Here is a 12,969-nt window from a genome sequence, read left to right as displayed (position 1 = left end):
GGCCAAGCTATCGAAACCTACGAACCGTCTTATTGCTGCCGTTGCTGCAGGCTGTCAGTGCCTGATTCCTGTATATTCCTCTAGTCTACGACGGGTGTGGTGCTGATGTGTTGCGGCCTTGCGCACTTACCACTAATGGGCGCACCCACACATAGCTAAGCGTCAACGTCAAGGACTGCCAGCGTTGTCGGGCGGCCGGAGGAATAGCGACAGTCAGCAAAGCATTCCGAACTGAATGTCGCTGCTGCTGTTGGCTACAAGAGCGGCTCCCGCGACAGCCGTGGCGCGGCTGCTATCTACTGTGATCAGCATATGTGGCGAGTCGATACAACGACAGTAGCGCGCCTACGGAAGATTTAAGGACTGAACGGACAAACAGACCGATCAATAGACAGACAGGCAGGCGGGCAGATCCTCAAGCGATCGAGTGACAAACTGGAGAACGAACAGACGCGAGTGGACAGGCTCGTTCAGATAGAAGACACGGTTATCTAAAACCTTTTTTGTTATTCAATAACTGTTTGAACCTAGTATGAGCATTACTACGGGCCGATCGACGGGTTAACGACAGAGGCACAACTCCCCCTCAGTGTCACGATTTCCAACTTCGTTGCCGTCGCCGTTACCATAACCGAAACAGCATAGAAACAAAAATCGACAGCGTCAATAATAACAAGAGAAGCACTGTGCTCTACAGAAAAACAAGCGAGTCTTGACGAAGTCACAAAAAACGAAGCAGAAACCAAGAGGCGCGCGAAGCTAGTACGGGTAAGTGAACGGCGCAAACAACAACAACAATACCGACTCTTGCCGAAAAATAGGTTAAGATTATTCTAAAAGAGAAAATGAAGGTAACGCTGTTCTTTGACAATCAATTTACTCTGCATTCTATCATAAAAATTTTTTTGGATTAAATCTATAAGACCTCATACGTTATGGCAGCAGTGACAGAGCAGTGGCCAATCGTGATTTCTGTCTAATATCAAGCTTGTCTGCGACGTGGCCGCTGAAAGAGGAAATGAATAACATCGCAAAATATAAAAAAGAGTCATAATGCACATACTACAAGAACGATTCACAGTCGTTCTGCGGCATCATGATACCACTAACGCTACTTTGCGAATGAATAACTAGTGTGCTATATCACATAACTATATATATATATATATATATATATATATAGTAATATGTGTAAGCATACCTTGCCATATAAACATATACGTGGTAGGTACATATATGTACGTGTTACGACATGCTTATAACGTTGCCCACCCGCGGGTAGTAGAACATGCGTGCAACACTGAGAAACATCACTTTGGAGTCCATTTCTGTTTGATACATTAAAGTGAGAAACTTGTTATTATGTTATCTTTGTGTCGTCTATTGACAGTGAACTCGATCATGTAACCAATAAAGCATGCTGCCGGGGTCGAGATTCTATTTGTCAAAAAATATTTTTTTACAACGCCACAACATCCAAATGCTATTTAGTACTCATAACTACTGTCTTCTAGATCTAGATATTTTCAGCGTTCCGAAAGCAAATATTAATTTTCTTTTGGAAGTTTTCTTACGATGTCTAATAGAACATTTAAATCGCTGTCAAAAGTTGTGGTTGAAAATCGTTTTACACAAAGAACAGTCTAGTAGTCTTCTATTTGAAACACTTTGCCGGTCGACGAACCATTGAATTACATTGAACACCAATTAGCAGAAGTGTATTGTTGGACCAGAAGACGCTTTTAGACACGTTTGAATATGACTAAAAGGAATATCTTGACGTTATAAAGAATCTTATTTTTATATGAGAGAATATTTCATAAAGGGACAATATATTTTAGCTGCTGATAGCATCACAAGGTTTAAAGTATCTCGATGTCGTAAACCCCAATGATAAGTTAAGAAGGGCAAAGGTAAATTATTCTGGTTTCAATACTGCTTATAAGTTCGCAAGCATAAATCAATATAGCAAGGGAGCTGTCTAAGCTCATTTAGGTATTAAGGTTTTCGTATGGCTACTTCTTTGTGCCTTTGATCTTTGCGGCTATAGAATTCCTATTAACAATGTATAAAATAATAAAATAAAAGAACATAAAGCTAGAGAAATAATTTTGTATAGCATGACGCATGTAAATAGGATGGCTTCTTCGTTCAAGAGATCATCTTTTTTTTTTTATTATAATCATCTTGAACTCAAAGCATTTAACATGATTAGAAATTGCATATACTTGGTTTCTTATGTGTTATATAATATATATAATATATATAGTTTTATAATATAAATGGAATTGGACTTTACGGAGAGCCTTAAGCATTGACGGCCTACAAGTTTTGTTGTTTTACCCTTTCTATCATTCTTTTCGGCCTTAATTTTACGTATAAACTAGAGACACGCAGCTTCTCTTTCGCTCAGTTGTAGTTAGATTCCTCGTTTAGGTTCACACCCATAAAGCTGATGATGGATGTGAGGCATCATCAGCTTTACGGGTGTAGCCGTGTAGCCAGCCCTGTCTGCACACTCAAACATTAAGGAAGCTGCTTGTAACGTATATGATTCGGGTGGGAATCGAAAAAATGAGCCAAGCGTGTATATTACAGCGTTTATGTAGGAAACGTAATATGAAGAACTCTGGATACTGTTCAGAAGCTATTTCTTTTTTCTCATACAAGTATGCTTTATAATAATCATTTGTGGCTTTTCGTTATTTGTATATTTTGCTACTGTAGAACTGTAAAGTACAAAAGTTCACAATGTCCTGAAAAATTAATTTAACATTGAATAGTCTCTGTTAATAGACGTTGTCGTAATTTTGAAACAAATTATAATATCAAAGTTTAGCTTCTACGTTTTTCTCACCGCGATTTTCGCGGTGTGAGGTCGAGCCCTGTTGCGCAGTAGAAATAGGTTTACCTCTATTTACTAATTTTGGGCGCATAATGTGACTAATTCGTGATGGTACACCTAAGCCATAATCGACAAATTAAAACTTAGCTGTAGTGGATAAGCTTTTTCAGCTACACATTTGCCTTTTTGAAATATGTTGTGCAGGTTCACTTACATCAACTCATTTAAGTGACCGTTTGCAACTGCTATAAAGAATCCATTTACCGTTACACGTCACAATTCAATGCATGAATGGGTCACTGTTGTTACAAGAAAGCATATGTTATATGGCGAAGTGCCTCCGCAGCTGTAGTTCCAAGATGGGACTAATTTTCGTTAAATCACTGGAATTTCTCAAATCTGCATGGCTTCTATGTTTCGAGTTGTTAGTCCTGTATCGCCGTTAGGCTGGCTCTCAGTACGAAACGAAATCTGTCGCTGCTCGAGTTCGAACCTAGACCACAAAGTGTCCTTAAGATTAGCAGGAATTCTTTACCCATTGGACTATCAAGGGTACAACTACTTACATGGCCTACTGTTGCACAATCCATCTGTTGAAAGGCCGAGTGACGATACGCGAGCGAACAGTGTTTGTTTTCAGAAAGTGGAAGTGCATATCTGTTACAAAAAGACGTGTCAAAAAAATAGTTATCTTGAGATTTTAAATTAACTATATATATATATATATATATATATATATATATATATTGTTTGCTTCATAGACACTTTTACTAACTGTAAGCTTTGAAAATGGATATTACGCTTTTTTCCACAGTAATATTCAGTGATGAAGTCACTGAATGAATTACTACTCAAATATATTGGACAGTACTGTTATCTCGGAGAAGCATAAGGGTTTCTGAGTGAAATTTTGACATCTAAAAAAGCCATTCAAGGTAATGTTTCCAAAATGTTACTTATATGCCGTCCAATATTCTATTTGTGTCATCTTATTGATTGCTGTGATATACAGAAGTCCCCTCTTCCTTGAAAGAAAGTCAAATTGTGATGAAGGTCACTCGAGTAGACTGCTCAGTTGGCATCGATGATTGTGTGTTATTCAGCGAATTATGTTGTTTGTTTGTTTAAATTTATTATTGATTCATAGGCAACAAGGACATCTTTTCTATAAAAAAAGTAAACTGTTTTTCAGATTTTGCACTAAGGAAAAAATTAACTTTGTAATTTTTTTTTAAATATTTTCGTGGTCGGTATCTATATAGTAGTAGGCCTATGTTGTGACGCCCTTGGAGGAAGAGCAAACACTGTATACAAAAAAAAACGTGTACCAAAACGGCATTTGGGTGATCGATGAATGGATTCTTCAATGAATAGTAGAGTATCTCGAAAAACCTCAAAAATTCGCGTAGCTTTTTAAAGGATCCGTCAATTAACCAGTCTGTTTGAAGAACTAAAGTTGCACTGTTTACTTTAGTTATCTTTTCAAAGAGCTACGCTCCTGTACTTCGCCTTCGTATAGCTATACTGATATATCTGCCTTACTTGCGGATTCCTTCCTGGTATATTTTAGGTGTGTTGGTTTCCAGTTTAATTTGCCTTTCTCTTCTGAGTGGATAAAAAATCAAAAGTTTTGGTGACCTACATTGTGTTCAGTGAGATTATACCGTCACCTTTCGCTCATAGGCTTCTCTGGCTCTCGTTAACCGAAGTATCAACTACGTCCGGGTCGCGTCCAGCTTATCCGTGAACGGCTGTTGGCCTGTCGATACATCGCATGGATCAGTCCTAGTTCATAAAGTATCTGCGCAGAACTTCACACTGAATCGACCGCTGTAGATGAAAAAGCAGCAGGAGTTTCTTCAAACTCTTCGATTGGCTGCACTTCGGTCAAGGATTTTCGTCGAAGAGCAAAATGTTGCTGAGTGTGTTTTTTTCGTGAGATCTGTTCTCGAGTATTTATAATTTTTATAATAATAGCTGTTCTTAGTAAAAAGACGAATTTCTCGAAAGATAATTACCAGACAACATGGTTGTTATGGCTAGCTACGTTTTCTATTCATCTATATGTACACTTTGTGCTAATATCGCTCTTACAGTTTACACTATGTTCTATGATAGTTCGTGTCTACTATGTTCTATGATAGCTCGTATCTACATATTTCTTAATTCAGGAAAATTCTGCACAATATTTAATAGAACTATTCTACAATAATTACTATAATTACTCTGACAAAACAAAGAATTGATTTGCTGGCGGAAGACGATAAGCTACAAAGTTTAAAATTGCAAAACTTTGCAAGGGTGTTGATGCCCACGTAGTTGCTGCATGGTGCATATTCGCGCGGGTTTTCGGGACATTTGAATATGTAAGTCCTTACGACAACGAAAACAATGGTTCACAGAAAATACGAATAAGAGTTGTCGGAAGAGTTCAACAACAGGTTGATTTGAATAAATTTCTAGTGTACTATTTATTGTGGTGTAGTTGAGTGAGATTTGTAAACGTAGCAGTTTGTTCACGTTTGTTCAAAGGTTCTTGGTTTTTGTCACATAGTTCTCATTTTGTTCATTTTACAAGTATGTAGTTTTACGAATACTACTAATAGTTTAGAACGTAAGGTATTTAACATACAACACATAGCAAACGTTAATGAACCTGCAAGTTTCTCGGGAAAAGTTAAAATGCACCTGTTAAAATACCTTATTCATATTTTGTCTAGCTGGCGGTGAAAATAAAACTAAGATGATCGTAGCGACATTTTAGAGATTTCATGGAATTATTAGGTATATAGTCATTTTGAGCGTTCCTATTTCGTGCTACATACTGCAATGTTAAAGTTTGACCATCTTAAATGGGCAATCGAAAAAGTCGTCTTCCTCAACAGGTCTTTCCGTTTAAACCTTTTATAGTTGACAACTTTATTGGAACCTACAACCGTAGAGAACGCATCACTAACAAGAGTCTGGTAACTAAATATGCTTTGTAGATGCTTTAATATGCTTTCAACAACTGCATGTAAGCATTATAAGCTCCCTATAGAGCATGAATTACAATTTTCACTATTATATCAACATGAATGGGTAAGCTAATATTGGTTCCATATTGCATTATGGGCGTGCATATTATTACTACATGCGCATAACTGCAAACGTAATAAACGTTTGTTTACTATTGGCACCAGTTTAGTGGCGGAGCACGAAATGCTTCGCAATGCCAAAACTACTGCGCTCTTCGGAGCCAGGGAGTAAAATGGATCATTGACCCTTGAAGGAAAGAACAGCTTTAGCATGCTGCGGCCGATACGAACCACGATATCTCCAACAATGAACAAGATAACTTGTACAAAAAAGAGAAAAAGGACCAGTGATTACGGTCTTCTTATATTCTTGGCCCCACTGATGCTGCTTCCGTGGGTGCTGTGTATCCAGTTTGTACACAACGTCGTTCCTTGCCTTTAGGGGCGATTGCAGCAGATGCTGCAAACTGTGCAGCACAAAACTGTAGAACGTAGAGATGAGAGCGCTGCTCGTTCGATCCAGTGACGCGCGAGCAGGTGATAGACGAAATTTTGCCGGTCCTCGGCTGGCCAAAAACGGTAACGTCGGCTAAAGTGAATCGCAGAGTCCTCCAGCTCGTAGTTTGATTATCATAGAAGGTAAGCATGCTGTGTGAAAGAAGCGCTATGCTTCAAGGCGAAGATACCGAGATAGATCGAATAACATCAGTACGAATTTCTCCATTGGCTAAACCGTCCTGTCTGTTTACCACCGTTAGCTGGCCGATTGAACTATATGCATTGTACCTAAGTCATCGCCGTTAAGATGTCGGAATCTTACTATAGATTATCCACTAGTGAAGCTGAACATTTCGGGCGTAGAACTGAATTATTGCTTTTTTCATATATTTATCGAGTTATAAAAAGGCGTGGAATACCTGCTGTATAGTAAATAATTTGTCTTAAAATATCTTTATTTGATCTTTAAAGATATTTTTATTTACAAAAAAGGGGGCGTATACATATAGCCGAATTAACAGTATATTGGAGTATGCTCCTAATGATACGGTACTATAAGCCACAACTCATCATATCATTCTGTACTTACTATTTAAAACAATCTATGCAAAAATGTTAATTACCACTTCAAAAATTGTGTTTTTAGCGTTGTAGAGAGCTATCATGGTATGTAATTTCAGCACATTACATACCTAATATGTGACATGTTTCGCTATATATATATATATATATATAGACGCTCTCATCTAATACAACTTCCATTTGCAAACGAGGACACCACAGAGAACAAAAGACGCCCATAAAGCTCGAAGTTTTTTATACCTACATTAGAATCGATAGGCCGAGCACACAACAGCAATGTTGTTCAGATTCAGCAAACTGCGCAAAAGAGCGTAATAGGTTTAGAAAACCGTGATACCCAAAGAAATTAAAAGCGTCTCAAAGTATTAGAAGTAGTTATGAATATTTAATTAGCTTTAGTCTACTTGTCGGTACGTGCCTAGTCAAATGATAAAAAATTTATTAGGTAACTATTATTTGCTGCAGCTAAGCTGGTGAGTTATTAATCCAAAATTGTGCACCAACAGGCGCACCTGTTTAAATAAACTTTACTGGTAAAGTAATTTACCGAACCGCAGCAGTGGATCCCCATGGTGTTCTCAACGCTTTAATAGGAAAAAAGAACATACGTCGCTGACTCACTCTTTATAAAATGATTCCTCCCAGATTACGGCAACTTCAAAATAAATCGTTGAATAAAGAAGGAGCATAAGCTGTAGTTCTATCCACTCCGTTATAACCTTTAATACTTATTCGGTGTATTTTCCAGGTAGCTTGCTCGCTGGATAAATTTCAAGATGGCAGACGAAAGAGCAGCTTCCAAGATGAAGAAGGTTGGCCGTGAGGCGTCTATCCAAATCGCCTCCGGTGGATCAGCGGGCTTTGTTGAAATCTGTCTTATGCACCCACTCGATGTAGTGAAAACGCGTTTTCAGGTTCAGAGCAGTGTAAGTGATCCAGAACGCTATCGAAGCATCGCCGATTGCTTTCGTCGTATGATACGCAGCGAAGGGTTTTTCTCTATCTATAAAGGTTAGCCTGTTTGTTTGTATTTTTAAGGGTACACATGCAAACTGGCAAATACAATTTTGTGTTGTTTTGCTATTAATACGACCATCACACGAACATTCCGTACTGGCGCCATATTCCCAGTCCACATTAAAAGTATTTGCAGACTCTAGTATAGCGTCGTTCTTGAGCATAATGGTGACATACTAAGGACTTGAAGTTATTAAAAAATTTCGAAATAGCTAATAATAAATTAAATCGTGACTTATAGGAACGTACTAGTTAACGAGTGTCTACTGTCTTTTGAAGCACTTAAATGCCAAATTTTTCCAATATTTTGTCTAGTGGTATACTATGATACTGTCCAGTTTCTTTAAATTTAAATAATGAAGTCCACGAAACTATATGCTTCTGTTCGATACCCTGACATATAAAGCCTGTGATCGCACCATTTCTTTAGTTCCGTTGACATACGACGATTATGAGTATTAACGTGCAGATAAGCTTCAGTAGAAGTTGGAACGGCAGCTCCAGAATGAGAACGTTGTCTGACCACTGTTAGCCTATGTATAACATGCATAACATAGATATGCATAACATAGATATGCATAACATAAATGTACATAACATAGATGATGTGCATAACATAGATGATGTACATAACAAAGATCAGCTGGCATCAACGTTAACATATATTAGCCGTGAACTTTCTTTCTCCTGACGGTTTGTGTAACATTTTTACGTATTCAGAGTAGGGGCAGTGCTTGGGCAGGCAATATTTGCCACGATTTTTTCAGAAAAATAAAACTCTGCGTTTATCTATTGAGCTTCTCTCACAGATTTGGAGACACATGTACTCTTTTTTGCCATTACATCAGACAAATGATGTTACTACGTTTTAGAATGCAGAGAACCTTAAACACGAATTTTCATGTGCACTCACGTGCATGGTTTTTAGTATGTGGATTACCTTAATGTTATTCGCACAACTATATTGTGTACTATTTGTATTAATATGTATTCATGATTGACAGTTAATGATTATGTACTCGTTTAGCAATGAGTTTATTTAAATCAGATGTAATTTTTCGGCTCAAATTGTCATGAAGCATTCTGTACACTCAGTACATATTCTTTAATGAAATACTCGTCTTAAACGTTTGTCTCGTTTTTTTCCGTCTAAAGGTATATTCCCGCCGATTCTGGCCGAGACGCCGAAGAGAGCCGTGAAATTCTTCACATTCGAGCAATATAAGAAGGTGTTTCGGTATGGTACGAAGGACACTCCGGTTTCGTTGTCAATGGCTGGTTTATTCGCTGGACTTACTGAAGCGGTGTTTGTTAATCCCTTCGAAGTGGTAAAGGTGCGCCTGCAAACCGATAAGAGTAAAGTATCCGATCAAATGACGACCTACCAAGTTGCGCGGAGGATTCATCGAGAGGGTGGTTTGGGCTTGAGGGGTCTCAATCTCGGTCTGACGTCCACCATGATGCGCAACGGCGCCTTTAACATGGTTTACTTCGGCTTTTACTTTTCGGTAAAGGATGTTTTACCGAAGACAGACAATGAAGCTGCAACACTTGCACTGCGTATTCTGACAGGCTTCACAGCCGGAACACTGGCGTCATGCTTCAACATTCCATTTGATGTGGCCAAAAGTCGCATTCAGAGTACAGGTCATATTCCCGATACCAAGTACAAGGGATGTTTGCAAAGTGTGGGCCTTGTTTATCGAGAGGAAGGCTTCCGTGCATTATATAAAGGCCTCGTGCCTAAGGTGTTAAGGCTTGGTCCAGGTGGAGCTGTCATGCTTGTTGTCTACGAGCATATGCGGGAATTCCTCGAGCATAAATGGCCCCCATATAATTAAATTGAAATAAATAGTGTCACGCCAACATGAAACATACACATGTGGTGATACCATTGTAATCATCTCTTTGAAAAAAAAATGTCGTATATTAGTTCCCAGAAAAGCCGGCTGGTCCTGTTTTTGGTTTAATGGGATAATGAAACGCAATCTTGAGTTGAATGAAAGGACATTCCACTTTTCTAGCGAAGGTACCTCGCTCAGTCGAGGGCCACATTGTTAGTGCCCGGCGCTTGCTAGAAGCGTTCGGTTGGTTATCTTGCATGTGGATGGGTTAGCTAACCGGCACACGGCTGAACACTCAGCTAATCAATGCACATAGAGTTAACCGAAGGGATTGGTGAAAGTGGTCCTACGTTTGTGAATGAAAGTAGCCTTACATTTGAAATGATCAAAATGGGAAGAATAGGGCATAACGTTCGCAAAAAAGATGAAATAGTTGTTGGCTTTGTTCGGGATAAACTGTGTTTTTGCACTTGGAAGAATGGACCATTATTGGCATGCGGCCAAGCTCAATAATAACTTTTCCACCTCCAAAGCAGACTTTTTAGTATTCAAATGTGTATCTCGATTCTCAAGATTGCTTGTCTCGTATACGAAGGGCTTTTTACCATATGTGAATGTACCGTTACAGTAAGACTATAAATACGCTGGACTACTTTTAACAGTGCCTTTCTGAGGTCTATTTTCTAGGTTGTAAGGCTACGTTCACCATCACCTGTATTTTGTTTACGCTATGTGTCAGTTGAGGAAACTGAAGTGAGGATATGGGATTTACACGAACAGTAACATTCCGGTCAGCTCTCTCTAATGGATGTCTTTCTATCAAAACACCTGCCTTTCAGGTGCAGTATTACTTATTTAGGAAAAGACGCTATATAAAATGGAAATTAGTCTTTCGTACTTTTTTTGGAAGGATACCTTACCTAACGAGCAGAAGACAGTGTTTACGCAACAGAAGATGACAAGAATGAATGAACGATCTAGTTGTGACTAGTGTGTCCCTGGCTTCATCTGCACCATGAACTGTGGATCCGTACTTGATAGGCATTTTTTTGCGAATACCGCAGTATGATTAGTCATTTTCTGGATGATTTCCTGTTCTCACTGATAATTTAATTGTGTTCACTATTATTGTATTTTGATCTTTCTAGCTCTCATACATCCAGGAAAGACACGATTGTAATTAATTGGTGCTATCATCGTCTAGGCACGTGTTACGCTAACTAGAACAGATGTTGCATGATTGCACATCGTGCCGATGGCAATATTAAGAACTGCAATGTCATTTTTAAAATTAAATAAGTGTCATTTTGTTGTTTATAATAATAAACTACAAAATGACAGTTACTTAATTTTCCATAAATTTTAATTCTGTTAACTTTAATGTAAATTCTGGCGACTTAAGTTGACTGGCGATTTTTTGTATGCTCGACAACGGGTTGGATTAAGTTGCCTGATTGACAGGATTCATTGACTGATTAAAGAAGAACCTTAGATGGTAAAGAACTTTTTAATTCGATAATAGCAGACTGGCTCCTTTTGTTCAATATGACATATTGTACAGAGGGAGAAGGAGACGAAAACAGTGTGACTAAGTGCACACACCAATATGGCGACCGATTTTCTCTACACGTAAAGAAGGCTTATAAGTAGGATCCGATTGTGCAATTCATTGTGAAATCGTATTCAAAAGCTTCAGAAGATCTTATACAATTTTTTTTACAGTATATGACATTTACATTATGAACATGTGAACTGAGGTATTAAGAAAAATAAAATGGATTGAAAATCATATTTTCATAAACAAAAGAAAACACGAAAATAAACCCTAAGTCGACCATGGTCATGATGATAGCAGTTCCGTAATAATCGGATATCGCTAGTTCAAGGAAATGATATATCATATAGTATTCGCAATGACTGAGATGTAGCCGCATAGGTGACATCAATATTCAGAATTTTAAAACGTTATTTAGTGAATCCGATCGTTGTCAGAAAACGCAAATAAATTTGCTTATTTCTACAGTCTTCCACAATTAAATAGGCGACATTGATATAACCTGATGTATTCTAATGAAGTACGTTAATATATATTACAAAAGCTTAAGAAATATAAATATATACGAAATCACAATTAACAACTTGGTTATTTTCTTACTTAGAGGTTTGTAACGGCACCAATCCGCTTCCACTTCAAAACAACCGATGATGGAACATCTACGAACTGTACACGAAATAGGAAACCTTTTTATCCTATAATAAAAAATCTGTAAATTGGCTAGATGACTATATATATATATATATATATATATATATATATATATATATATATATATATATGTATATATATATACGTCTGTAATGTGTGCAACAACGGTAAGTTCAGGCCTTAGGGTCAAGAGTGAAAAAATATATACAATATTATATATATTATAATTTCTTAATAAAGCATATGATGTGAATAAGTGACTTCTGCTTTTCTCGATAAAATACACAGGTAAATTCCAGTTTCTTTTTGGGAAGCAGACAAGAAGTAATATTTTGGTAAAACGAAATACCATGTTTACCGTCTTTTTCCTATCGTTCGACGTTTGATGCGCTAATCGTGGTACGTACAACGTAAAGCGTTGATACTACCATACGCTTGTGTGAAAGGTTCCGAATACGTATCTTAAGTTTCGGCCACATACGAATATATATAGTGGCTAGATGGACAGTTCTTATTGGTTGTTGCTTTCAACCGAGAAGCGGGCCTCGTAGAATCTGATATAGAGGCTATATTTTCAATTGTATATTAGACGGAAGCTTCTTCAGTTATCTGTGATTAATATAAACAGTTGCAAACAACTCTTGACTGAATGATGTTGAACCTTAGATTTTACATTAGTCTCATATCTATTGCAGTTTAACAAATTTAAGAAACACAGTGGAGCAACTTAGACAAAATTTACTTTACACAATCACTGGGAACAACTTTTCGCAGGGAGAGAAGGTGTCTTTCCAATGGGACTCACATTTCCGCATTAAGTTTGGAGAAAAGAAAAAGAAAAATATCTAGCCCACAAAATAGGGTCATGTGAGACAGTGGTAAAGCTATATGGGACAGCAATGATTCTGTGCGAAGAACCTACCTTTTAAAAAATAAAGTATATATACTAGTTCTAAATCT

At 37.7% G+C, this 12,969-nt stretch overlaps 1 protein-coding gene across 5 annotated transcripts; it reads left to right on the top strand.

Annotated features, from left to right (window-relative positions):
• The first annotated feature begins 626 nt into the window (after positions 1–626).
• Positions 627–12,265, top strand: LOC111245886 (mitochondrial 2-oxodicarboxylate carrier). 5 transcript variants are annotated; one of them, XM_086979684.1, is made up of 4 exons: positions 629–768; positions 4,529–4,767; positions 7,691–7,953; positions 9,115–12,265. In XM_086979684.1, exons 3-4 carry the CDS (start codon positions 7,719–7,721, stop codon positions 9,798–9,800), a joined length of 921 nt encoding a protein of 306 aa, XP_086835810.1. In that variant the 5' UTR covers positions 629–768; positions 4,529–4,767; positions 7,691–7,718; the 3' UTR covers positions 9,801–12,265. The 5 variants fall into 5 exon arrangements, with proteins under 5 accessions (XP_022650572.1, XP_086835810.1, XP_086835809.1 ...); XM_086979683.1 differs by having other exon boundaries at positions 4,416–4,767; XM_022794837.2 differs by lacking the exon at positions 4,529–4,767 and having other exon boundaries at positions 627–768; positions 7,695–7,953.
• Positions 12,266–12,969: the final 704 nt, after the last annotated feature.

The sequence above is a fragment of the Varroa destructor genome, unplaced genomic scaffold (genome assembly GCF_002443255.2).
Source record: "Varroa destructor unplaced genomic scaffold, Vdes_3.0 BEIS01000002.1, whole genome shotgun sequence".
Lineage (NCBI taxonomy): Eukaryota > Metazoa > Arthropoda > Arachnida > Mesostigmata > Varroidae > Varroa > Varroa destructor.
This window is presented reverse-complemented; position numbering and strand designations above follow the sequence as displayed.

Bases quoted from the DNA above. Each gene is read 5' to 3' on its own strand.
- LOC111245886 (XM_022794837.2), top strand. From the start codon at position 7,719: ATGGCAGACGAAAGAGCAGCTTCCAAGATGAAGAAGGTTGGCCGTGAG. The intron at 7,954-9,114 runs GTTAGCCTGTTT...TTCCGTCTAAAG, and splicing joins GTTTTTCTCTATCTATAAAG to GTATATTCCCGCCGATTCTG.